Source organism: Populus trichocarpa, chromosome 15 (assembly GCF_000002775.5).
Source record: "Populus trichocarpa isolate Nisqually-1 chromosome 15, P.trichocarpa_v4.1, whole genome shotgun sequence".
Taxonomy (NCBI): domain Eukaryota; kingdom Viridiplantae; phylum Streptophyta; class Magnoliopsida; order Malpighiales; family Salicaceae; genus Populus; species Populus trichocarpa.
The window spans coordinates 3650470-3678120 of NC_037299.2; the positions used below are offsets into that span (position 1 = coordinate 3650470).

General features: G+C 33.6%; 1 protein-coding gene and 1 long non-coding RNA gene across 4 annotated transcripts in view; one reads left to right on the top strand and one right to left on the bottom strand.

The window, feature by feature from the left end:
* The first annotated feature begins 3518 nt into the window (after positions 1–3518).
* On the top strand, positions 3519–17769 carry LOC18105556 (laccase-1). 3 transcript variants are annotated; one of them, XM_052447419.1, is made up of 6 exons: positions 3519–3686; positions 3818–3969; positions 4223–4464; positions 4570–4698; positions 4793–4908; positions 16664–17769. In XM_052447419.1, exons 1-6 carry the CDS (start codon positions 3579–3581, stop codon positions 17654–17656), a joined length of 1740 nt encoding a protein of 579 aa, XP_052303379.1. In that variant the 5' UTR covers positions 3519–3578; the 3' UTR covers positions 17657–17769. The 3 variants fall into 3 exon arrangements, with proteins under 3 accessions (XP_052303379.1, XP_002322091.4, XP_006374192.2); XM_002322055.4 differs by lacking the exon at positions 16664–17769 and having other exon boundaries at positions 4793–6226; XM_006374130.3 differs by lacking the exons at positions 3519–3686; positions 3818–3969; positions 4223–4464; positions 4570–4698; positions 4793–4908 and adding exons at positions 14329–14537; positions 14660–14811; positions 15978–16219; positions 16325–16453 and having other exon boundaries at positions 16548–17769.
* Positions 4796–27651, bottom strand: part of LOC127904350 (uncharacterized) — a 39167-nt gene continuing 16311 nt past the window's right edge. The window contains exons 2-3 of the long non-coding RNA XR_008057417.1: positions 16699–16866; positions 4796–4943 (exon numbers count right to left, since the gene is read on the bottom strand). This is a non-coding gene — a long non-coding RNA (uncharacterized LOC127904350). The remainder of the gene's footprint in view (positions 4944–16698; positions 16867–27651) is intronic.

A 27651-nucleotide genomic window follows, 5' to 3' on the forward strand; every position in this document is an offset into this window, starting at 1 on the left:
GACGCGAGATCCTAATTATTGATCTACATATAATAAATGTAGGTGTTACCTTTGACTCCCGTCGTGCAACCTGTCATGTTAGAAATTGAAAAAGACCTCTATATTTGGAAAGTGCTAGGAAAGGGCGTCTTTTAGCTCGTGGAAAACTGGGTCCTCTTTGTTTTTATTATGTTTCAAAAGAGATTTTAAAATAATTTAAGTTTTTTTTTTAATTAATATTTTTTTGATATTTTTAGATTGATATGCTGATATTAAAAATAATTTTTAAAATAAAAAAATATTATTTAATATATTTATAAATAAAAAATACTTTAAAAAACAATTATAATCACATGTCTAAACCGAAGAAATTATGAAACGAAAGAGATGGCCACCAATCCACTTGAGAATATGGGAATTTTCCTCTTCAATGGGTTGTTAGCAATATATATATATATATATATATATATATATATATATATATATATATATATATATATATATATATATATATATATATATTTATTTGGACATCACAGATTCTTCCTTCTTGTTTTGACCAATCAATTAGTATAGAACTTGGCCTCTAATTTTAAGCCATGTGTTTCACAATTTAGCCATCATCTTATTTATCCTTATTATCCCTTCTTTCTTTTTGGGGGATGACCTGAAAAATTAAGGGAGAATCTGCCGTTTTTCATCTTCTTGATTTTGAAGGAGAATTTGTTGCCAACACACTTATTTATCCTTAAAACTCTAGGGAATTTCCTTGTTCGTAGCTAAATAGCTCTTGTAGAATAAGGATTGATGTTCACGTTTCTTCCTTTACAACTTTGAAATCCTTACTAATCTTGTATTTCTTAACGAACATGTAATCATCTGATTAAATTTTCGCTCGATCCAACGATCAAATGTTACGATAGAAAACATTGAATCCAAAACAATCTCTTTAGTCAATACAGTTCTTGGACTTGTAATGAACTTGATCAACATCTCAATTAGAAATAAAAAAATATTATTTTAATTTATTTCAAATAAAAAATACTTTAAAAAACCACTACTAAATATTATTATACTTTAATATATATAACTTGTTTTAATGATAAGAATATCTACTGTGATTTTGTAAGAATTTGCTCAGTTACCAATAGCAGCCACTAATCATCCCCATCCCAGGCCCTAAAACCACTGTAGAAATCAGCTCCATTTCGGTTTACAAATCACACAAAATAGTTCCCATAACTCCAGCCTCAAAGCTCCGTTTCAACTCGAAAATCCAATCCAAGAACAACCTAGAAAAGATCAAGCTAAAAAAAAAAGAAGGGGAACGGTACCGGCACATGAAACACTCGCACCGCAGATCCACGCGCCTCCAGTCGTTCCGCGTGTCATTCACGCGCCACATTGCCAATCCCGCTTCCAGCAATTTCTAGTCGATTCCAGGCTGGTCCGGACATAAAATATAGGATGTTGATAGCTTTTTTTTATTTTTTTTATTTTTATATAATAAAAATCTTTGAATCATTTCACGTGGTTTATGTTCTTAATAATCAACTTAGGGATATTTATCTTTTTATTATCTGTTATATATTATACTCCTAAGGTTACCAAATTCATTCACTGCATGTTACAAATTCACTTTGAGCGGCATTTTCTTAAAAGTCATAGTATAAAAATCCTATTCACGATAACATTCCACAATCATTATTCACTTGATCCAATGTAAATTAATAAAGATTCATCACAATCACACTAAAGTCTATATAAATAAATAAATAAATTCTACCAAAAAAACGTGTATGATAGAAGCAATTGTTTGAGAAATGCTATTATTAGTAATCGCTAAAATTCAATTATTTGTATTTGATCTAAGCACCAAAGCTCAAATCTTGATATGCAAGTTGTTTTTTTTTTTTTTTTTTTTTTTGTAATCATGGGTGTCTGAACCAGTCTATACGCATATTGACTAATCCCCTGATATTCTGAAGTTAACGACTAGATAAGTCTCAAGTAATCTTGGAGTTTGTGATACTCGAACTAATTACCTTTAAAAAGTAAACTCAGGACATGACTACACCACTTAGAATTTATGTAAGTTGATTTTTTATTTAAAATGATGATAGTTTGTAATAACTTAGCTCTAATTCATTCCTTTTAAATTTAAGAAATTACTTGATAATATATATAAATCTAACATGTAAATTAGCTCAAAGATAAAATTTGACCAAAAAAAAATGAAAATCATTCCTCCAATTCGATGTTCTTTAACAGATTCATTGAGTCCATTGCCGGCTTTCACTGTAATGCAGAAGCTTTTGACCGCCGACAAGTTTGTTCTCTCCTAGCCCTATCATCTGTTGAAGACTTGTGCAAGAGTAACCGTTTGGGGAGTTTATATGCGACTCGATTAATCTCTCGAGTCTTTAAAATTAACAATCAGGTAAATTTTTAGTGACCATGAGGTTTGTAGCACTCGAACTGGTGATTTCTGGGGAGCAAATCCAAAATCGACTAGTTAAGATACACCTCTCATGGTTCGCATTAGCTATTTTTTTTATTAACGTGGGTATCTGAGTCAGTTTGCATGTATTTCAACTAATCTCATGAATTCTGAAGTTAGTGACCAAATAAGTTTTTAGTGACCCTAAAAAACTCAAGTTTGTAAATTCTGAAAAAAAAAACCTGAGTAGGTTAATTATCCGCAGGGTTGCATTAGCTACCTTTTTTTTTTTTTTTAGTTTAACGTGGGTATCCGGGCCAGCTTGCGCGCACCTCGACTAATCCCATGGGCCCTGAAGTGAACGACCATGTAAGCCTCCAGTGGCCATCATATGAGCAACCACAGGGCTTGAACCTGAGACCACAGAGGGAGCAAACCTCTTGGTCCCAAACTCTTACCACTGGGCCACCACCTAGATGGTTTGCATTAACTACCTTTAATTGGGTGAGTGATGGCATCTAAGTCGCCATCAACTCAATATTTTCTTCTCCTCACTGGTCACTGTTTCCCCTACTTACTTTGACCATCCTACATCATCACCAATCTTGTAGGAAACTACAACGAATTTGTGCTGTCGTGGCAAACCAAAAGATACTGGACTAGTCCACTCCTGGCTCGATTCGAACTCACACCAACCCACCGAACTTTTGATCTTTATTAATTAAGAATCCAATTAGTGTGCTAAGCGACAAGGGAGTAGGAATGAAATTAAGAAAATAATAGTCATAGTGTTGGGTTTGAAGCTGATGGTGATCTTGTATTGCCATAGAAAAGTTAAGCCTCTGTTTATATTATCTTATTTTAGCTGCCAAAGCTAGCCCATCGAACAAATTTTTGGTGGAATTTCAATTAAGCTCTGCTAGAAATGTCGTTGGGCGATGGCCACTATTCACCTACCCAAGCATCCAGCATCATAAAATTCTGTCCCTGTATCGAATTATTAAAGTTGATATATATATATATGATATAATTAAGTTTTAAAATATTAGAGAATCGCAAACTTTCTACCTGTATATATATCTCCTGGGTGCGTGAATGTTTTTTGTAACTTGTGCTGGCTATTGTGCTCTAGTTCATAGACAATCTAGGAGCGGCAGCAATGGAGGGTGTGCGCAAACATTATGGTATTTTGCTAGCATCACTAGCTATAATCGCCGCGGCGTTACCGTGTTGTTCTTCACAAACAACTAGAAGGTTTCAATTTAATGTAAGCCATACACATATCTTAGAGATATTAAGTCTCTCTTAGTAGCCTTTTCAACCAATAAATAGACTTACAGGAATGATATATATATGTATAAACACACAAATTTAATACAAATTTGTGTACGTTTTCAGGTTGAGTGGAAGCAGGTGACACGTTTGTGCACAACGAAGCAACTTCTAATGGTGAATGGGCAGTATCCAGGCCCAACCATAGCTGTTCATGAAGGTGATAATGTTGAGATTAACGTCAAAAATCAGATTGCTCAGAATACTACCCTTCATTGGTGAGTTTGGCATCCTAGTCTAATTCATATTTTCCAATATCCGTATATGCAACTATTTTTTAACCATATGCTAAGAGTGGCACTGTATGTTGTCATGTTGTCATCATTTTGGCTGCAGCAGATGCTTCTCTCGTTAAAAACTGTTATTGTTCTTATTATCACCAGCATCGTCGTTATTACAAGAAAATAAGAGGAAAAAAAAAAACGTTTGACAAACTAGTTCATGTTTGTGATCAAAATTTGAACGTAACAGGCATGGTGTAAGGCAGCTAAGAACAGGATGGGCTGATGGACCAGCTTACGTTACCCAATGCCCCATTAGAGGAGGCCAGTCCTACACCTACAAGTTCACTGTTACTGGCCAAAGAGGGACTCTACTATGGCATGCTCACTATGCTTGGCAAAGGGCATCTGTTTACGGTGCTTTCATCATCTACCCTCGCATCCCATATCCATTCTCACACCCAATTCAAGCTGAAATCCCCATCATTTTTGGTAATAATTAAATGTTTACTCTTATCAAAGAAGATAGAGAGACAGAGACGAGTGTCTAATATTGTTAGTTAATTCTTGACGTGTTTTATGTGTAATAAAATGCAGGAGAATGGTGGAATGGGGATCCAGATGAAGTTGAAAACAGAATGATGTTAACAGGAGCAGGGCCAGACAGTTCCAATGCCTACACCATCAATGGATTGCCAGGACCTCTCTATCCTTGCTCTAATCAAGGTAATTGCAAGACCACTGTCTCTCTTTACATTTCTTAGTACTACAAAAAATGAAGATGACCTGAAATGGTTAATTTGCTAATTTTATTTTGCAGATACTTATATTCAGACGGTGGAATATGGCAAGACCTACATGCTTAGGATCATCAATGCAGCTCTAGCGGATGAGCTCTTCTTTGCGATAGCGAAACATACGTTGACAGTAGTGGAGGTTGATGCAGTCTACACTAAACCCTTCGCAACCACCTCCATTATGATTGCTCCTGGACAAACCACTACTGTTTTAATGACAGCAAACCAAGTTCCAGACTTCACAGGCATGTTTGTCATGGCAGCAAGGCCTTATCTTACCTCTGTGTTCCCCTTCAACAACTCCACCACAATCGGCTTCTTGAGGTACAAAAATGCAAGGACCTGGAAAGGAAAATCCCCAGTTGATCCGAGCAGCCTTAAACTTCACAACCTTCCAGCAATGGAAGACACTGCATTTGCCACAAAATTTTCGGACAAGATTAAAAGTCTTGCATCTCCTCAGTACCCATGTAATGTGCCTAAAACAATTGACAAACGAGTGATAACAACTATAAGTCTTAACATTCAAGACTGTCCAGAAAACAAAACCTGCTCGGGCTACAAGGGCAAGAGTTTCTTCGCTTCAATGAACAACCAATCATTCGTTCGCCCTTCCATCTCAATATTGGAAAGCTATTACAAGAACCTCACCACCGGTAGTTTCTCCTCTGATTTCCCAGAAAAACCACCAAATAATTTTGATTATACTGGTGGGGATCCATTGACTCAAAACATGAACACGAAATTCGGCACGAAACTTATAGTAGTGCCTTATGGCACAAACGTAGAAATTGTGTTGCAAGACACAAGTTTTGTTAATTTGGAGAACCATCCAATTCATGTCCATGGTCACAACTTCTTCATTGTTGGGAGTGGATTTGGAAACTTCAACGAGGCCAGGGATCCGAAAAGATACAATCTTGTCGATCCTCCAGAAAGGAATACAGTGGCAGTTCCAAGTGGGGGATGGGCTGCTATTAGGATCAAGGCAGATAATCCAGGAGTTTGGTTCATACATTGTCACCTTGAGCAACATACTTCATGGGGTCTAGCAACTGGCTTTATTGTCCAAAATGGTCAGGGACCATCTCAAAGCATGCTTCCCCCCCCTCAAGATCTCCCCTCCTGCTAATTAATCATCTTCTTAAGCTACTAGTCAATGCCTCGCTGCATTTAATGTACTTAATTACTTTTACATGTTTTTTTCCTTAAATTTTTACGAGTGCATCAAATAGTTTTGTCTGTTACATATGTTAGTGATGCTTGAATAGGCTAGAGATTTTCCGACAAGCTTTGTGTGCTGATAATCGTAGTACAGCTTGGTACAAATTTGTGGTGAATAGGCTAGAGATTTTCCGACAAGCTTTGTGTGCTGATAATCGTAGTACAGCTTGGTACAAATTTGTGGTTTTTGGGCGAGGCAAAGTAATGCAGTGAGGCTAGAGATTTTCCGACAAGCTTTTCGTTTCATTACATTATTTTCCTTTGATTGTTTGATAATGTATGTTCTTTTTTTGGGAAAAATACTAAACTGTGCACACAGAACATAAAAAAATCCCAGTTTACTGACATGAACATTCAACAATAAGAATTTGATAAACAGAGAACAAAATTAATATGCAGACGACCAGCTATGGCTTATGCATTGAGGTAGCATTTGGCGTTGTGGTAAGCATCACAAAGCCTATGTGGTATTAGTCTCATCCCCTCATAAGCCCATTCAATACGAGCCTCTCAGGCAATATTTTTTTGGGGCAATAAATAGCAACTTGCTAGTTGACGAGGAGGACCCAGAAACAAAGACTGTAGATACTTATTAATTAGGGGATGAATGTCTCTCTAATTTATAATTATGGGCTTGGAAGCTTCTCGTGTGAAGACTTTGCTAATCTTAATAAAATGAGTTACCACGGCCATTATTTTCATAATGATGACTTGATAACAATTTCTATGTTTATAGAATCTAAATCCCAAGATCTTGATATCCCTTTAGCAAATGATCAATAGCTTCATGATTAGCCTCGCTAATCTAACCATAACGAGTCGAAGTATTTATGCTTTTTCTTTCTGAAACTTGAAAGGTCGAGATTCATGGGAATGAGTCAAGGTGATTCTAATTATCATGATAGCATCTTGCAAGATCACCAAAATGTTTCAAAGATATGCGGTAAGTAAGCTCTAAAAGTGTTATGATAGCTAAGTTTAAAAAGAAGAGCAAATGTGTTGAAGTGATAAAGAAATTTAAAAGTTTCTTCAAGGTGGTGGTATCAAGACTCAAGAGTGATTGTCCTTGAAAATATATCTTTTTTCACTTTAATTGATTCCTGCCTGTTAGGAATACAATACATCTGGCCATCCATAGAACCGAAAAGAAAATATTTCTATTTTTCTTTGTTTTTTGGGCTACAATCTCTACTATTGACCTTCTATATTCTTCTTCCCATGGCTATGTATTATTGGAACATGTACCGTAGCTTTTCTGAAAACATGTTCTTTTCTTGTTTTAATGTAAGCAGATTCATGCTAGAACTTTATATCGATGCTTTATATTAATTTCTTGTTTCCAGCAAATCAAATATCAATATACTCTTTACTATACTCATCCTCCTCTCGTGAACAGTTCTGGATTTTTTGTACTGTGCTGGGAAAATTAATAGGAATGGCCCTAAGACATTTAACACATTTTTGAAGACTTAATAATATCACATGAAACACCGTTGACGATCATGGAATGAAGGTGAAGATTCTTTAAATGCAGCAGCTTCCATAGTCCATGGCGTCTGAGCTCCATAAATTTTTCACGGTAACTATTCTTACATGTGTTTTTGATAACTATATGGTTTGCAAAAGTGATTTTTAATTTAAAAATACATTGAAATCATTGAAAAACATGTAAAAAAAATGTTAATTTGATGTTTTTATAGACGAGAAGCTATTTGAAAAACATTCTAAAAAGCTGGTTGAGCTGGTAGATATCGTTCATTCTATTTTCATCCCTATAATATGCTATTTTTGTCACATTAAGCCTTACACTACAAATATGTGCAGTCAAGCCCTTGAACCTTGTATTTTGTAACAAGTGACGCCCTTCGCATCTAATTTTGCTTTAGGATGAAAGTTTAACCATTAATTTGATCATAGAAAAATTCACTAAAAAAGTAAAATAAAAGCAGTGTTTGTGTGTATATGGGGAAGAGAGAGAATTTTTTTTCTTAAAAAAAAAAGAAGCAAAATAAAGGACGAACCTTTCTGGGAGGAACATGATAACGAGAAGGTTTGTTGAAATCAGAAGCATGTAGATCACTACGCATGTACCGATGAACACATTCTCCAGAGGAATTAGTGCTGTGTTGAATCAATCCTGCCTGTCTTGCAGACTCAAAATACAGTGTGATTGGAAGGTCATTTGCCTGGTCCCAGTTTCCGAATGCTGGTATTTGTCCACTTCTTCTCCATTCTTAATCAAGACAAAACACCAAAAAAAAAAAAAAAAAAAATCAAATTTGAAGGCAAATGAAAAGAGTTTCTTGAAATTAAAAAGAGGGATAAAAGAAAACAACAGAAAGAAGCAAAATCTGAGAGAGGTTGAAAATAAGAAGCCGAGAAATGGCAAGAGAGCTTACATCCATTTTGGTCGATTATGGCAGTATAACGCAAGAAGCCAAAGAAGAGACTGAAACAAAAATGTGCTATAAAGGATAGAGAAAAAGATAGGAGCTTGAGAAGGGAATACTAAAAAGGTTAAAAAGAAGGATATGAGAATTCTCAGAATAAACAATTCAAGATAAAAGATACAAATTCTAGTTGACAATTGCAGAGAGATTCTGCAAAGAAAGATACATTTCAGCTCTTTCTAGCGTAAAAGGTAGAAGTATATAGTCTAAAAGAGTAAAAGCTGAATGAAAAGAGCTTCGGCAGGTCTTTTTGTGTTGCTAGGTTTCTTGCCAGAGTCAGACCGAAATATATATAGTTTTATTAATGTTGATGTCTGGGTCAGTTTATACGTACCTTGATTAATTTTACTGTCCTGAAATTAATGATCATATAAGCTTCCAGTAACCCCAAGGTTTGCGTAACTCAAACTGGTAATCTCTAAGAAGCAAATCTAGAACCTGACTAATAAACTAACATCAATCTTGAAACACGTGTAGATTAAGGTGCTAAGACCTATCAAACACCATCTTAACATGTTTTTTAAATTATATTTAATATATATTAATTATAAAAAGTACCCAACAATCTTTAAATATATAATAAAACCAATGAAAGATGACAAAAAAAACTCCTATAAGAGAATTAAGTTGGTTTTTACTTTAAAAATATCAAAGTAATTACACTATTTAAAAACATTATACCAATCTAACCTTATATAATTTGTAAGCATGATATTTTTTTTTTATTCTAGAGTTAAATTCATATTTTTACTATGAAAATAAAATAAAATCAAATGGCCAATCTAACCCTATACCATTTATAAAAAATAATTATATCATATTAAAAAGATCATTTTACCCGCCATGCCTAGTTAAAAAGTTTTCTGAGCTAAGAAAATTTCATCAAATCACAGTTACAATAAATAGTAATTGGAGTCTTGAGCTAAATTAACTTTTCATTCACCTTTAGTATTTTTCCAAATGGTACTGTATGAGTTTTTTTTTCTTTCTTTTTAACAGTGGTAATTAATTGATTAAGATGAAACTCAAATTCAAAATATTGTATAAAAGAGATTAAAACTTGATATCTTTTATATATATAAAAAATTAACAAAAACCTAAAAAGGTATAGCGTATGTATTGTTCTTTCTCTGTATCTAGGGGAACACTGTGAATTATAATAGTATTTTCTTTTTTATCCTTTAATTTTATTCCACTTAGTCATCAAACTTTTTTTTTTAATTTTGTCCTTGTATATTGTGTTGAATGGGGATTTAGCTTGATTATTTTTTTCAGTTTACTTTCTAAAAGGTTTTCTAATGCTCTATTTGTTTTTGCGTTTCAAAAGCGCTTATGAAAAAATTTGATTTTTTTTTATTTTTTTTCTTTGCTTTAAATTAATATGTTTTTGGTGTTTTTAGATCATTTTGATGTGCTAATATCAAAAATAATTTTTAAAATATAAAAAAACATTATTTTAACGCTTTTCTGAGTAAAAAACACTTTGAAAAGCAACCGCAACCATTTCCAAACAGGCCCTTGTAAATGAAAATCTCGATGTTGGGTTAATGCTTGATTTCAAATGAAAAAAATTAGTTTTGTTGCTTGAAAAACAAATTGGGGACCAAAATTAACAATGAGAGAGATTCAACTTTTTTTTCTTTCAATATTGTTTAAAGGGCATTTCTTTAACATTTTTTGCCTTAAAATTTTGGCCAAATTCAATTCTGGTCCCTTAGTTTGATACTATTTTGTTTTGGTACAAAACATCATTTTGTTCATATTTTAGTCCTTAGGTTTGAGAGATCCGAGAGAAAATCACTTTTAAACATATAAGAAGAGAGAAAGTCATTGGTTCTCTACACCACAACAACAAAAAATGGTTGATATTGGTGTCAACGAGTTTCATTTGATGAGATAAATTTTATTTAGTGTTTTTAACCCATGATATCGCTTGGAAATTTAGATTGGGGCATGTGAATTCTTTTTCATTTCGAGTTGATTTTTGGTTTTCTAATAAATTAAAGGTTGTTTTGAGGTTATTTATGAGTTTGTTGAGGTTTATAGGGTATTTTTGTAGGTGGTTTTAGATGAGAAATATGTTTATTTGGGCACCAAAGAGTGGAGCCTAAATTTCCTTCCACCTTAAATGGCTAGAGGAAAATTAGAAGGTAAAGTTTCACCTATTATTATTTTTTAAATAAAACAAAAGGAGGTGGATTATATTATAAAGAAAAAAAAGAGGCATGACGTATGGGCTAGGCCTTGTTTGTGGGCTAAACACGTAGGCCCACCTAAGGCCACACAATTTACTTGTTTTGTTGTTAGCTTTTTTTTTTCTAGATTTTTTTAATTAAAAACCATTAAAATATATTAATTAAAAAATATTTTAATATTTATTTTTATCAAATTCCATTAAATTTTCACTTTGTTATTTTGACTTAATTAGATCATAGCCTTTTTTATATATATATTGGTGAGTGCTCTTTTTTTACAGTACTTCATAGTGTTTTATTTATTTATTTATTTGACCACTATATAATTTTTTTTGAATATTTTTGATTAAATAGCATCTTTTCTCATATTATAACATTAGAAAGCACTTTTTTTTGTACAACCTTTCATTAGTTTTTTTTTTAATTTATTTGATCGCTAAATGTTCTTTGGATATTATTTGATTAAATCGACTTTGATTTCATTTTATAACATTCATTTTTATAACATTAGTAAACACTTTTTTTGTGTGGCCTTTCACGATGAGTATTTTTTCTTAAATTTTATTGGGTTGATTTTTATTATAGTATAATCAAATAAAAAATATATTCCAAAAAGATTAACAACGAATCCTGAAAAGTTGAAATAGGTTCGATATGAGTGACACAATGAAAACCTATCCCAAGGCATCAATACTATTAGAATAAAAACCCCTACCTGACGAATACTAATTTGTGACGAGAAGTATAAGAAGATACCATAAAACCACTTAATCTTTGATAAATCAATTTAGTTTTTAAGAGAACTAAAGAATGCAAGAACCTTTCTCACCTAAGTTGAATAAATTCAGAAGCAATAATATTATCAATTCTAAATAAAAAAAGTGTCTTACATTAAGTTTTTATACTCCAAAGAAAAATAACCTAATAGATCTATCCTAGTGAACTGATTTATACCCACTTACAAAATTGATTCAAAATAGATGATCAAACCTGAAATTCTAAAGAAACTATTAAGCCCAAACAAGTCTTGTGCTATAGCTAAAAACAATTAAAACCAAACATAAGTTAATTTCAAATAGGCTTTGAGTTGTAGCTAAAACAAATAGGCCAACTAAGCCTATAAAATAACAAATGTAATGTTTAAAAAACCTAAACATACTAAGACAAAAACCAAAGTTGCCGTGACTTTGGTGTTGGGGTGGTCTTCAAGTTCTCGTTGGGCTGGGTCAATTTTGACACCACCATTAAAGAGTTTTCCATAACAATGTACATCCAGTTTATTGTTATGATTTTTTTAATGCATTGTTATCAAAATTATTATAATTAAAAAAAACATATATTCAGGCAAAAAAAGAGTTAAGTGAAAGATAGAGCATGGTGCTAAGAATAAAAAGAGATTTAAATTAAAGAGAAGTCTCTCTTTAATATCATAAAACCAGACGATAGGAAACATTGAACCTAAAACAACCTCTTTAGTCAATTCAGTCCTTGGACTTGCAATGGACTTGATCAACACCTCAATTAGATTCGTTAATGTCATAAACTAATACGCATCATCCAGGTTATGAGTTTGACTAGTTAACTCGAGTCAATTCAACATGGCTTTGTCTTATTATATAAAAGGAAAGGGTTCTAACTACACCATTTTGAAAAATTTTAATCTTTGATATAAAACTGGGTTTTAACCGGGTCAAATTTGAACTCGTTAGGTCGACTAGATCACATCAGGTCAAGTCCCTCTTGGTTCAATTTAAAACCTAAGCCAAGCATGAGGTTAGGTTGGGGTGGTCTCCAAGTTTACTCGTTGTGTTGGGCCAGTTTTGACGCTATGATCAAAGAGTTTTCCATGATAATGTGCATCCGGTTTATTGTTTTGATATTTTCTGAATGCATTCATTTCAAAATTATTATAATTTATAAAAAAAAATATATTCAGGCAAAAAAAAAAAAAGTTAAGTGAAAGATAAAGCATATTTCTAAAATAAAAAGAGTTTTAATTAAAGAGATGTCTCTCCTACTCTTATTTCAAATCTTCCAAAATTTTCACGGGTAAGATAAAATAAATCATGGTATTTTATTTTTTGTGTTAATATTTTTTTTTCTGACTAAATCACGGTTCAATTAGCTAGTTAGTACTAATTAAATTACAGTTTATTTATAGTTTTTTTTTATTTACATTCAAATGAGAGCAAAGCTATTTAATTTCAAAACCCTTTTAGAAATCTTTCAAGATGAAGATGGCATCTACACCATGATTTCATTTTTAACAGGTAACGATATGGAATTATGGACGCCATATTGAGACAAAGCAAAAGGAAGAATAGCTCTTGGAAAGACAGCATATAAGAATTTACCCCTGAACAATAGAAATTGATGGAAAAGCCATAGATATTTGACTGGTTCCAGCTGATATTTTGTTTGTTTTTTAGTTTCAAAAATATTAAATTTTTTATTTTAAATAATGTTTTTTTGATAGTTGTAGTTTATTTTGATATATTGATGTTAAAAATAATTTTTAAAAATAAAAAAATATTATTTTAATATATTTTCAAGTAAAAAAACACTTTAAAATATAATCACTATCACACTTTCAATCTCAATCAAAATGGTATTATACTTTAATATAGCTTGTTTTAATCACAAGAGTATGTATTGTGATTTTGTAAGAATATGCTCAGTTACCAGTAGCAGCCACTAATCATCCCCATCCCAAGCCCTAAAACCACCGTAGAAATCAGCTCCATTTCAGCAGCTTTCAAAAGTCATTTTTGGATCCAAAACAATTTTTTTTTGTTTTTTTTGTATAATTTGTAGCATGTTATTATTGAATTTTATGTGTGTTGCAAAATACCTGAAGTGATATGGTTTGCGTGTGGCAACCCTCAAGAAATAAAGTCGCCATGAATTTATTTTTAATTAGTATGATAATGTTCAGGATGATGAGTTGCAAGAGGTGTAATGATATTCAAGAAGTTTTTTTTTTTTTTTTTTTTTATATATATATATAACGGCACTCAATTATTCATCTGACTATCATATTACATTCACGGCATGTCACAAAATCGACTTTGAGCTAGCGGCATTTTCTTAAAAGTCATAGTATGAAAATCCTATTGTAGTATATTCACGATAACAGTCAACAATTGTTATTGACTTTAGTGATGATTATAGCATTACTGATATTGGATCTATCGGTGTGTAATGGCGTTAGCTACCTGAGTGATTTCGACATAGACTATTTCTATTTGTTTTTATGTTTTAAAAATATATTCTCTTCTCCTTTCTAGCCCCCAACTTACATCAACACCAATCTTGTAGGAAACTACAACGAATTTGTGCTGTCGTGGCAAACCAAAAGATACTGGACTAGTCCACTCCTGGCTCGATTCGAACTCACACCAACCCACCTAACTTTTGATCTTTATTAAGAATCCAGTTAGTGTGCTAAGTGACAAGGGAGTAGGAATGAAATTAAGAAAATAATAGTCATAGTGTTGGGTTTGATGCTGATGGTGATCTTCGTTGCCATAGAAAAGTTAAGCCCATCGAACAAATTTGTGGTGGAATTTCAATTAAGCTCTGCTAGAAATGTCGTTGGGCGACTGCCACTATTCACCTACCGCAGCATCAGAAAATCCTGTCCTTGTATTGAATTGATATAAGTAGGTTTTAAAGTATTAGAGAATCGCAAACTTTCTACCTGTATATATATCTCCTGGGTGCGTGAATGTTTTTTGTAACTTGTGTAGGCTGTTGTGCTCTAGTTCATAGACCATCTAGGAGTGGCAGCAATGGAGGCCGTGCGCAAACATTATGGTATTTTGCTAGCATCACTAGCTATAATCGCCGCGGCGTTACCGTGTTGTTCTTCAGAAACAACTAGAAGGTTTCAATTTAATGTAAGCCATACACATATCTTAGAGATATTAAACCTCTCTTAGTAGCCTTTTCAACCAACAAGTAGACTTATAGGAATGATATATATATGTATAAACACGCAAATTTAATACAACGTTTTCAGGTTGAGTGGAAGAAGGTGACACGTTTGTGCACAACGAAGCAGCTTCTAATGGTGAACGGGCAGTATCCAGGCCCAACCATAGCTGTTCATGAAGGTGATAACGTTGAGATTAAGGTCAAAAATCGGATTGCTCAGAATACTACCCTTCATTGGTGAGTTTGGATCCATCCTAGTCTAATTCATATTTTCCAATATCCGTATAAGCAACTATTTTTTAACTATATGCTAAGAGTGGCACTGTATGCTGTCATGTTGTCATCATTTTGGCTGCAGCAGATGCTTCTCTCATTGAAAAAACAACGTCTGTTTGAAAGAATGGTAATTTTTATTTTTGATTTTTTTTTTAAAAAGTAGATATACCTTGAAAAAATATTAAATTAATTTTTTTTAATGTTTTTATTTTATTTTAATATATTAACATAAAAAAATGAAAAACAAATGTTATTTTGAAGTATTTTCAACAAAATATATGCACTATATACCATAATACCAATTAGACACAAAGTAATAACCCAAAAGAACCTTGCAGTTTTGTTGCATAGGGAAAGGTATCAAGTTTAAACCCTAAAATGATTTATTAAATTATTGAACCGAACCATAGGGTAAGTGATAGATTTGGGTGGTTGTCTTAATGAATCATTCTCAAGTAAAAAAAAAAAAACTATTACTATTCATATCATCACCAGCATCGTCGTTATTACAAGAAAATAGGAAAGAGTTTGTGATGTTTAAACGGTAAAACTAAGATTAACAATACCAACTGAAGTTGAGATCTTGTAATAAATTACAAGGGTAAAAAGGAGTGTTTATTTGAAAAACATATGTGCACATGCGGAATAAACTAATCACTAAGACTCTTTCTATCGACTAGTTGGTTCAGTAATCTTGTTGGCCTTCCTGTCTTCCTCTCCCTTGATTTTTAATATAAAAATTTAAATTCTTATATAAAATATTAAGATATAATTTATATTAATTTATAATATTATTTTTAAATGAAAGCTTTCTAAACTTAAAACTTATATAGATTCATAATACCTTATACTTAATTTTTATCAAATAAATAAGGAAGGTAAGATTCGAACTCATGACTATTTAATCATTAAGACTTTGATAATATGTTAAAGAACTCATTTAATCTAAAAATTTAACAACTAATGTTATCAAAATAAAATTTAAATTACTATATAATACAAAGAACAAACACTACCACCTTTATGGTATGACAACCGGCATTTTCTTACGCAACACATGTATTGAAGTTTATCTGACACGTTTGACAAACAAGTTCATGTTTGTGTTCGAAATTTGAACGTAACAGGCATGGTGTAAGGCAGCTAAGAACAGGATGGGCTGATGGACCAGCTTACATTACCCAATGCCCCATCAGAGGAGGCCAGTCCTACACCTACAAGTTCACTGTTACTGGCCAAAGAGGGACACTACTATGGCATGCTCACTATGCTTGGCAAAGGGCATCTGTTTACGGTGCTTTAATCATCTACCCTCGCATCCCATATCCATTCTCACACCCAATTCAAGCTGAAATCCCCATCATTTTTGGTAATAATTAAATGTTTACTCTTTTCAAAGAAGATAGAGAGACACAGACGAGTGTCTAATATTGTTAGTTAATTCTTGACGTGTTTTATGTGTAATAAAATGCAGGAGAATGGTGGAATGGGGATCCAGATGAAATTGAAAAAACAATGCTGTTAACAGGAGGAGGGCCAGACAGTTCCAATGCCTACACCATAAATGGATTACCAGGACCTCTCTATCCTTGCTCTAACCAAGGTAATTGTAAGACCACTGTCTCTCTTTACATTTCTTAGCACTACAAAAAATGAAGATGACCTGAAATGGTTAGTTTGCTAATTTTATTTTGCAGATACTTTTATTCAGACGGTGGAATATGGCAAGACCTATTTGCTTAGGATCATCAATGCAGCTCTAACAAATGAGCTCTTCTTTGCGATAGCGAAACATACGTTGACAGTAGTGGAGGTTGATGCAGTCTACACTAAACCCTTCGCAACCACTTCCATTATGATTGCTCCTGGACAGACCACTACTGTTTTAATGACTGCAAACCAAGTTCCAGACTTCACAGGCATGTTTGTCATGGCAGCAAGGCCTTATCTTACCTCTGTGTTCCCCTTCAACAACTCCACCACAATCGGCTTCTTGAGGTACAAAAATGCAAGGACCTGGAAAGGAAAATCCCCAGTTGATCCGAGCAGCCTTAGACTTCACAACCTTCCAGCAATGGAAGACACTGCATTTGCCACAAAATTTTCGGACAAGATTAAAAGTCTTGCATCTCCTCAGTACCCATGTAATGTGCCTAAAACAATTGACAAACGAGTGATAACAACTATAAGTCTTAACCTTCAAGACTGTCCAGAAAACAAAACCTGCTTGGGCTTAAAGGGCAAGAGTTTCTTCGCTTCAATGAACAACCAATCATTCGTTCGCCCTTCCATCTCAATATTGGAAAGCTATTACAAGAACCTCACCACCAGTAGTTTCTCCTCTGATTTCCCACAAAAACCACCAAATAATTTTGATTATACTGGTGGGCATCCATTGACTCAAAACATGAACACGAAATTCGGCACGAAACTTTTAGTACTGCCTTATGGCACAAACATAGAAATTGTGTTGCAAGACACAAGTTTTCTTAATTTGGAGAACCATCCAATTCATGTCCATGGTCACAACTTCTTCATTGTTGGGAGTGGATTTGGAAACTTCAACGAAGCCAGGGATCCGAAAAGATACAATCTTGTCGATCCTCCAGAAAGGAACACAGTGGCAGTTCCAAGTGGGGGATGGGCTGCTATTAGGATCAAGGCAGATAATCCAGGAGTTTGGTTCGTACATTGTCACCTTGAGCAACATACTTCATGGGGTCTAGCAACTGGCTTTATTGTCCAAAATGGTCAGGGACCATCTCAAAGCTTGCTTCCCCCCCCTCATGATCTCCCCTCCTGCTAATTAATCGTCTTCTTAAGCTACTAGTCAATGCCTCGCTGCATTTAATGTACTTAATTACTTTTACATGTTTTTTTCCTTAAATTTTTACGAGTGCATCAAATAGTTTTGTATGATACATATAGTTGAAATATAGTTTGTGATAATTAGTTTGTGATAATTAAGTGGTTTATAGAATCAGGTAGCCATCTCTGTTATTTATATGATTAAGGCAATACATGTGTTACGGTATAACATACTACACATGATAAGTCAATATATCAATAATACAATAATTTCTATTCTACAATACATTCCATAATACTCCCCCTCAAGCTGAAGGTGGGTGATCCACATGAAGCTTGGAATGTATAAGAGAAAAAATAAAGTGAGAGAGTGGCTTTGTAAGGACATCTGCTAATTGATCTTTAGAGGAGATGAAGCGAATTTGAATCTCTCTTTTAGCTATTCGATCACGAACAAAGTGATAATTAACTTTAACATGTTTTGTTCGAGCATGAAAAATCAGGGTAGCATACAGATAAGTAGCACCCAAATTATCGCACTAGATAATAGTAACAGAACTAGGAAAAAAACACAAATTTGATTGAAGATAACGGAGCCAAAGAACTTTAGTAGTACCATCAGTCAAAGCCTTATACTCTAATTCAGTAGAGGAACGAGCAACAGTGCATTGCTTCCCAGATTTCCATGAAATAGGGGTCGTACCAAGAAAGACAATATATCCACTAGTAGATTTTCGATCATCAATACTCCCCGCCCAATCAGCATCAGTAAAGCCATGAAGTGAGAAAGAGGAGTCACGAGTAAGGTGGAGGCCAAAAGAGGACGTACCTTTCAAGTAGCGCATGATACGTTTAACAGCAGCCCAATAGGTCTCAGTAGAAGCATGCATAAACTGATAGACCCTATTTACAGCATAACAGATGTCTGGTCTAGTAAACGTGAGATATTGAAGAGCACCAATAATTTTTCTGGTCTAGTAATAGTTGGTTTAACCACAAAACTGAAGGTTTCTAAGTAATCAATGCCTTCTTGTTGAGTGAACCCTCGCGTAACCAAGCGAGCTTTGTAGCGATCAATAGCACCATCAGCTTAGCGTTTAATTTTGTACACCCACTGGCAGCCAACCACATTCATTGAGGGATCAAATGGTACCAAGGACCAAGTATCATTGACATGTAAAGCTGCAATTTCAGAGTTCATAACAATATGCCAGCATATAAAATGGCCAGCCTCTTTAAAATTAAGAGGCTCGAGAGTGGGAGGAGACATTACACGTGGGATTGAAGTCTGTGATGAGGAAATAGAGACCACAGTGGTGTTGATTGTACTGTCTAGGACGCACACCATGTGGTGCTGGAGAAGCAGGGGACCTGACAAGGGATGTCTGTCGTGGAAGAGAGTACCTAGAAAGATCAACACAGAGTTCCAGACCTGGTAGAGACCGAGTAGACGATCTGAGTGGAAAGGTAGAGTTGTATAATTGTGTTGGAGAGACAACAGTTAGGGGAGAAGCAAGCACAGATAATGTCGGTGTTGCAGACCCTTTACCTGCACAATGATTAAAAGATATGAAGGCAGATGGTGGTAAGGGGTCAGAGGGTGCAAGTGGTGTGGCTGATGGGGTTGTGGTTGAAAAAAATGGTGAGGGAGGGGAGGTGGGTGACAGTGGTAAGTGGATGGGTATGGCTGGTGGATGCAAGAATATTGGCAGACTCCAGAAACAGAAAGAATTGTTCATGAAATTGAACACGACGAGAGATGTAGATACGATTAGACGATAAATCGAGACAACAATATCCTAGATGAGATGAATTGTAGCTTAAAAACACACATAGAGTGGAGATATAGTCTAACTTATGAGCATTATAAGGTCAAAGAAAGGGAAAATATAGACACCTGAAAGTACATAAGTAGGCATAATTAGGCGCCTAATGAAACAGACATTCAAAAGGAGATTTGTTGCATAAAACAAGTGTGGCATATGATTAATGAGGTAAACAGAGGTTTCAAAAGCATATGTCCAAAATTTTAAAGGTGCCTTACAATGACCAAGAAGAGTAAGACCAGTTTCGACAATATGACGATGACGACGCTCAATAGTACAATTATGTTCATGTGTGTATGGGCATATTAAGCGATGATGAATACCAATGGTTTTAAAAAAATGAATTTAGTTTACAATATTCACCACCCAATCAATTTGAACAAATTTGATTTTCTAAGAGAACTATCGTTCAACTAGGACTTGAAATTGATGAAACACATTGAAAACATCAGATTTGACGACAAAAGGATAAAACTAGATAAATTTTGTATGCGCATTCACAAAAATAACAAAATATCAAAAACTATCCGAAGATAACATAGGAGCAGGGCCCCAAACATCACTAAAAACAAGTTCAAGAGGAGCACACATTTTATGACCTGTAGGCCCTAAGGGCAGACAAGATGATTTTTCTAATGGACACGCTTGACATTGAAAATTTAAATGATGAGAAGTACAAACAACCTTTTTATTTGACGCTAAGAGATTTAGAACACCAGAGCTTGGGTGACTGAGTTGACGATGCCAAACATTAGCAGAAGTGGATTGAAAAGCTTGGGGCATACACGTGGCAAAGGACTAAAAAAGAATATAGAGGCCATATTTACTCTGACCGAAAAGAAGAACTGTTTTGGTTATGAGATCCTTGAAATAGAAAACAGAGAAAGTGAAACTAAAAAAAAAACAATTTTCTCGACAAAATTGTTGAACAGATAAAAGTCTTTTTTAATTTGCGGAACATGTAGGATATTAGACAAAGTAAAGGTTCGTTTTAGAGTATGCAAAATATTATGAGTTGTATTAGATATAATAAGTCTCTTACCATCACCAACATATAATTGATCATTACCGAGATAAGGTTCTGCATGAGTCATACCGACAATGTTTAGAGTAACATGTTGATTCGCATCCGTGTCAGGAAACCAAGTGATAAAATTTGCTGCTGAAGCATCACTAAAGGAGAAGTTGGTCGAAGCTTGATTCCCATGATGCACAAGCTGAGAACATTATTGTGCAGAGTGTCCAAAGATGCTGGAAAGTTGGCATCTAATCTGTTGTGGCCACTAGTTCTGCCCTACTGGCTTCTACTGCTGCTAGTTGCTATCATAGTTACAGGTATTCTGCTAAAAGAAGCCCCCACTATTTCCACCGTAAGGCTGACCATTATATTGGTTGTAGTTACTGCGAGAACGTCCCCTCCAACCTCTTCTTCCCCTACCTCGATGAGAAGAGGAGTTGCTGCCATTAAATCCAGCAAATGTACATTGTGCAGCATAGGCAGATGGAGGGTGTGAAGGTGTGGGCAGCAGTGATGCAATAGTTGGAATGGATTGAAGAGAGCTCCAATGTAAAAACTCGTGCGTAGACAGGTGACTATGGAGCTCAAACTACGCAAAAGGCTCAATTTTAGTCGACAGACTTGTAACCAAATCTTGAAATTCACCACGAAGGCCCCGAAAAAAATAAAGGTTGAAATCAGTGAGGGAGATCGGTCTGTTCACTGCAGCTAGTTTGTCAAATAATCCCTTAGCTTTTTACAGGTAGAGAGTGACAATATCATCATCTTAACGAAGGTCCTGAAGAGAGCCATGAAATTGCATAATCCTAGAGTTGGATGAAGAAGCAAGAGCATGTTCTAAGGTACCCAAACACTAGCCGAAGTTGGGCAGTCCACCATAAGGTGAAGAACATCAATGGAGAGGGATGATAGTAAAGCACTGAGGATGAGTTGGTCCTGTTGTTTCCATATTAGAAACGCTTGGGAAGGACCAACACTAAAGCTGGCAGAGGCGGTAAAGAAGTAACTGGATAGGTCAAGTAAAGAGGGGCATGAATGCGAGCCATCGACAAACAAGAAAACCCCTTGGCCAAACAGATATGACTTCATTTGCATACGCCAAAACATATAATTAGAGTTTGTGAGTTTTAGGTTGATGACCTGTTGTGTGTTTGAGAGGGGAATAATAGCTGCTGTCGCAGCAAAAGGCAGCATGACTACATTGATGTTTGGAGAAGATATCTTGTCATTGGTGATGGGAGAAGAAGAGCTGACATTGATGCCAGCTGTAGCAACAACCGAAGGATCCATATTGCAGAAGATGAGTAGAGCACTTAATTTTCTAAGTAGAAAGCAGATAGACTACAGAAGTGTAGAGAAATCGTTGGAGAGAAATAGATAGGAGACAGATTTGTAGAGAAATCGTTGTAGAGCAGAAGAAGCAGTAGCAAATTCAAATAAACAACAAAAATTGTTTCAGAATAGTAGAAGCAGTAGCAAAATTAAATTTCTCAATCGGGAGCAGACCTCAACAGACCCAAACATGCATAAGGCAGAAGCTGTAATTTAAGTCGGTTTAAAAACAAGAAGAAGGGAAAAGCAAACTGTAATTAATTAAGCTACAACACCAATGCGTTCCAACTGCTATTTGAAGGGAAGGTGAAGGAGAGGAAAACATAAATCTATTTAGATAAAGAGACTCTGATACAAAGTTGAAACAAGGTTTGAGATAATTAAATGGCTTCCAGAATCAGGTAGCCACCTCTGCTATTTATATGATTAGGGCAGCGCATGTGTTACGGTATACCATACTATACATGATAAGTCAATACATTAATAATACATCAATAATATAATATTTCCTATTCTACAATGCATTCCATAATACATATGTTAGTGATACTTGTGAATAGGCGAGTGCAGAAGAATAATGAAGTTTTGTGACTGATAATCGTAGTACAGCTTGTATAAATTTGTGGTTTTTGGGCGAGGCAAAGTAATGCAGTGAGGCTAGGGATTATCCGACAAGCTTATGTTTCATAACATTATTTTCCTTTGATTGTTTGATAATGTATGTTCTTTTTGTGGGAAAATGCTAAACTGTGCGCAACCACACACACAGACAGAGAACATAAAAAAAAATCAAGTTTACTGACATGAACATTCAACAATAAGAATTCAATAAACAGACAACAAAATTAACTAATATGCCCTGATATTCAGAACACCAATTATGGTATGCATTGAGGCAGCATTCGGCGTTGTGGTAAGCATTGAAGTATTTATGCTTTTTATTTCTGAAACTTGAGAGGTCGAGATTCATGGGAATGAGTCAAGGTGATTCTAATTATCATGATAGCATCTTGCAAAATCACCAAAATGTTTCAAAGATCTGTGGGAATTAACTAAGCTCTTAAAGTGTCATGATAGTAAGTTGAAAAAGAAGAGCAAATGTGTGGAAGTGATAAAGAAATTTAAAAGTTTCTTCAAGGTGGTGGTATCAAGACTCAAGAGTGATTGTCCTTGCAAATATATCTTTTTTCACTTTAATTGATTGCTGCCGGTTAGGAATACAATGCATCTGGCACCCATAGAACCAAAAAGAAAATATTTATACTTTTCTTTGTTTTTTGAGCTATAATCTCTACCATTGACCTTTTATATTCTTCTTCCCATGGCCGTAGCTTTTCTGAAAACATGTTCTTTTCTTGTTTTAATGTAAGAAGATTCAGGCTAGAACTTTATGTCGATGCTTTATATTAATTTCAGCTCTTTCTAGCGTAAAAGGTAGAAGTGTATAGTCTAAAAGCTTTAAGTGAATGAAAAGAGCTTCGGCAGGTCTTTTTGTGTTGATAAGTTTCTTGCCAGAGTCAAACTGACATCATTATTTATTTATTTATTAACATGGATGTCTGTGTCAGCTTGCGTGTACCTTAACTAATCTTACGAGCCCTGAAGTTAATAACCATGTAAGCCTCAAGTTGCCTTGAGGTTTGTGTGACTCGAACTGGTGACTTTTAGGGAGCAAACCTAGGGTCTGACCAGCAAACTAACATCAATCTTGAAACATGTGTAGCTTGAGGTGTTAATACCTATCAAATACCGTCTTACCATGTTTTTGAAATTATATTTATATATATTAATTATTAAAAGCACCCCTAACAATCTTTAAATCTATAATAAAACCAAATTAAAGATGATAAAAAAACCCCTATAAGAGAATTAAGTTGGTTTTTTCATTAAAAACATCAAAGTAATTACAATATTTTTAAAAATTAAAAAGACCAAAACGTACCAATCTAACCCTATACAATTTGTCAGCATGATATTTTTTTTTATTCTAGGGTTAAATTCATATTTTTACTATGCAAAAAACAAAAATCAAATGACCAATCTAACCCTATATAATTAGTAAAAAATAATTATATCAAGTTGAAAAGACCATTTTATCCCCAATACCTAGTTAAAAAGTTTTTTGAGCTAAGAAAATTCCAGCAAATCACAATTATAATGAATAGTAATTGGAGTCTTGGGCTACAATAATTTTTCATTCACCTTTAGTATTTTTCCAAATGGTAATTAATTGATTAAGATGAAACTCGAATTCAAAACATTGTCTTAAGTTGGTGTATAAAAGAGACTAAAACTTGATATCTTTTATAAGAAAAAAACCAATTAACAAAAACCTAAAAAGGTATAGCGTATGTATTGTGCTTTCACTGTATCTATCGAGGGGAAACATTATGAATTGTAATAGCATTTTCTTTTTTATCCTTTAATTTTATTTCACTTTGATCATCAAATTTTTTTTTTTAATTTTGTCCTTGTATATTGTGTTGAATGAGGATTTAGCTTGATTATTTGTTTTAGTTTACTTTCTAAAAGGCTTTCTAAATCTAAATGAAAACCTCGATGTTGGATTAATGCTTGATTTCAAATGAAAAAAATTAGTTTTGTTGCTTGAAAACAAATTGGGGACCAAAATTGACAATGAGAGAGATTCAAGTTTTTTTTCTTTCAATATTGTTTAAGGGGCATTTCTTTAACATTTTTTGCCTTAAAATTTTTGTCAAATTCAATTATGGTCCTTTAGTTTGATACTATTTTGTTTTGGTACAAAACATCATTTTGTTCATATGTTAGTCCTTAGGTTTGAGAGATTCGAGAGATTCGAGAGAAAATCACTTTTAAACAAATAAGAAGAGAGAAAGTAATTGGTTCTCTACACCACAAAAACAAAAAATAGTTGATATTGGTATCAACAAGTTTCATTTGATGAGATAAATTTTATTTAGTGTTTTTAACCCATAATATCGCTTCAAAATTTAGATTGGGGCATGTGAATTCTTTTTCATTTCAAGTTGATTTTTGGTTTTCTAATCGATTAAAGGTTGTTTTAAGATTATCTATGGGTTTGTTGAGGTGTATAAGGTATTTTTATAGGTGGTTTTAGATGAGAAATATGTTTATTTAGGCACCAATGAGTGGAGCTTGAATTTCCTTCCACCTTAGATGGCTAGAGGAGAATTAAAAGGTAACGTGTAACCTGTTATTTTTTTCTTAAATAAAACAAAAGGAGGTGGATTATACTATAAAGAAAAAAGGAGGCATGACATATGGGCCAGACCTTGTCTGTGGGCTAAACACGTATGCCCACCTAAGGCCACACAATTTACTTGTTTTATTGTTTGCTTTTTTCTTCTAGAATTTTTTAATTAAAAAACATTAAAATATATTAATTAAAAAATATTTTAATATTTTTTTTATCAAATTCCATTAAATTTTCACTTTGTTATTTTGACTTAGATCATAGCCTTTTTTATATATATATTGGTGAGTGTTTTTTTTTTTTTTTTTTACAGTCCTTCATAGTGTTATTTATTTATTTGACCACTATATAGTTTTTTTTTTTGAATAGTTTTGATTAAATAACATTTCTCATATTGTAACATTAGAAATAACTTTTTTTGTGCGGCCTTTCATCAGTTTTTGTTTTAAATTTATTTGACCGCTAAATTTTCTTTGGATATTATTTGATTAAATTGACTTTGATTTCATTTTATAACATCAGTAAACACTTTTTTTGTGTGGCCTTTCACTATGAGTATTTTTTTCTTAAATTTTATTGGGTTGATTTTTATTATAGTATAATCAAATAAAAAATATATTCCAAAAAGATTAACAACGAATCCTGGAAAGTTGAACTAGGTCCGATATGAGTGATACAATGAAAACCTATCCCAAGGTATCAACTCTATTAGAATAAAAACCCCTACTCGACGAATACTAATTTGTGAACGAGAAGTATAATGAAGACATCATGAAACCACTTAATCTTTGATAAGCCAATTTAGTTTTTAAGAGAACTAAATAATGCAAGAACATTTCTCACATAAGTTGAATAAATTCGGAAGCAATAGTATTATCAATTCTAAATAAAAAAAAGTGTCTTGCATGAAGTTTCACTACAAGATTTAACAGTTTTACCGACATAATTTTTCCGTCGGTGTAAGACACATATTCCATCGGTAATTATATTACCGACGGAATCAAAGACGAAAATGATCCGTCGGTGAATCGTTCGTCGGTAATGTTTTGTCCGTCAGTAAATCCGTTGGTAATAGAATTACCGATGGATTTGCTGACGGAACAGACGCGTCGGTAATAATTTTTTTATTACCAACGGAATTACCGAGGGATTTACCGACGGAAGTTCCGTCGGTAATTCCGTCGGTACTTATTGAAAAACATTTTAAAAAAATTCATTTTATAAAATTATAAAATAATTAAATTAACATAAATTAACACTGTATGATATATACTCAAAATGCTTGGAAAAAAAATAAGAAAATCAATTCAAACAAATTTGCAACAAATAAATAAAATAAAAAAAAAATTCAACTAAAAAAATTCATATGAAAAAAATGAAGTTGTAATTGCTAAAAATTTAAAAATCCTATAAATAAATCTACTAAAAATTGATCTCATATGAAAAAAAAATCTCACAACAACATTTATACAATTATTAAGAACAAAAAAAATTAAAAATAAAATAAAGAACAAATATAGTGAAAAAAATCATGAAAAAAGAAAAATCTTACCTTAATGTAGTTGCAAGTGAAGCTAAGGAGAGAAAAAAAATTTCATTAAGCATATTAATTAAAAAAAAAACTAAGAGGATAAAAGAAGAAAGAAGAAGAAGACATACCCAAGCATGGAGGAAAAGAGAAGGAGATGAGGAGAGAAAAGAAGAGAAAGAAATAGATAAGAAATGATGTTTTTTACATAAAGTGAAGAAGAAGAAGAAGACATACCTTAATGATGTTTTTTACATATAGTGAAGAAGAAGAAGAAGAAGAAGAAGAAGAAGAAGTAGAAGAACAAGAAGAAGAAGAATAATAATAAGAAACGGGTTTGTCTCTTGTGAAATAAGGGCATTCAGGCTTTTTATAGGGACGCTTTACCGACGGATTTACCGACGGATAATTAAATATTAATATTTTTTAATTATTCCGTCGGTAATTCCATCGGTAATATTTAATTTAAATTTTCAATCTCGTAAAATTTTTTCAGAAACCGCCAAAAAATTACCGATGATTTTTCAATCCGTCGGTGATTCCGTCTGTAATATTTAAATGAAAATTTTAAATTAATTGAATTTTTTCAGAAAACCGCCAAATAACACCGACGACTTTTCAATCCGTCGGTGATTTACTCTCTGGAAAATACCGACGGAATATTTCATCGGTGATTCCCTTTGTAATTAACATGATGAACAGTGTTCACAATTTACCAACAAATTTACCGACGGAATTTATTCCGTCGGTAATTCCGTTGGTAAAAGTGACACGTCATCATTTTTTTTTTGCTTTGTTTTAATTTTTTTTCCCACGGTAATTCCCTCGGTATATACCGAGGGAATATTTCCGTCGGTAAAATCCCTTGGAAATTTACCGACGGAAATATTCCCTCGGTATTTCCGTTTGTATTTATCAATTTTCTAGTAGTGTTTTTATACTCCAAAGAAAAATAACCTAATAGATCTACCATAGTGAACTGATTTAAACCCACTTACAAAAATGATTCAAAATAGATTATTAAACCTGAAATTCTAAAAAAACTATTAAGCCCAAACAAGTCTTGTGCTCTAAAAACAATTAAAACCAAACA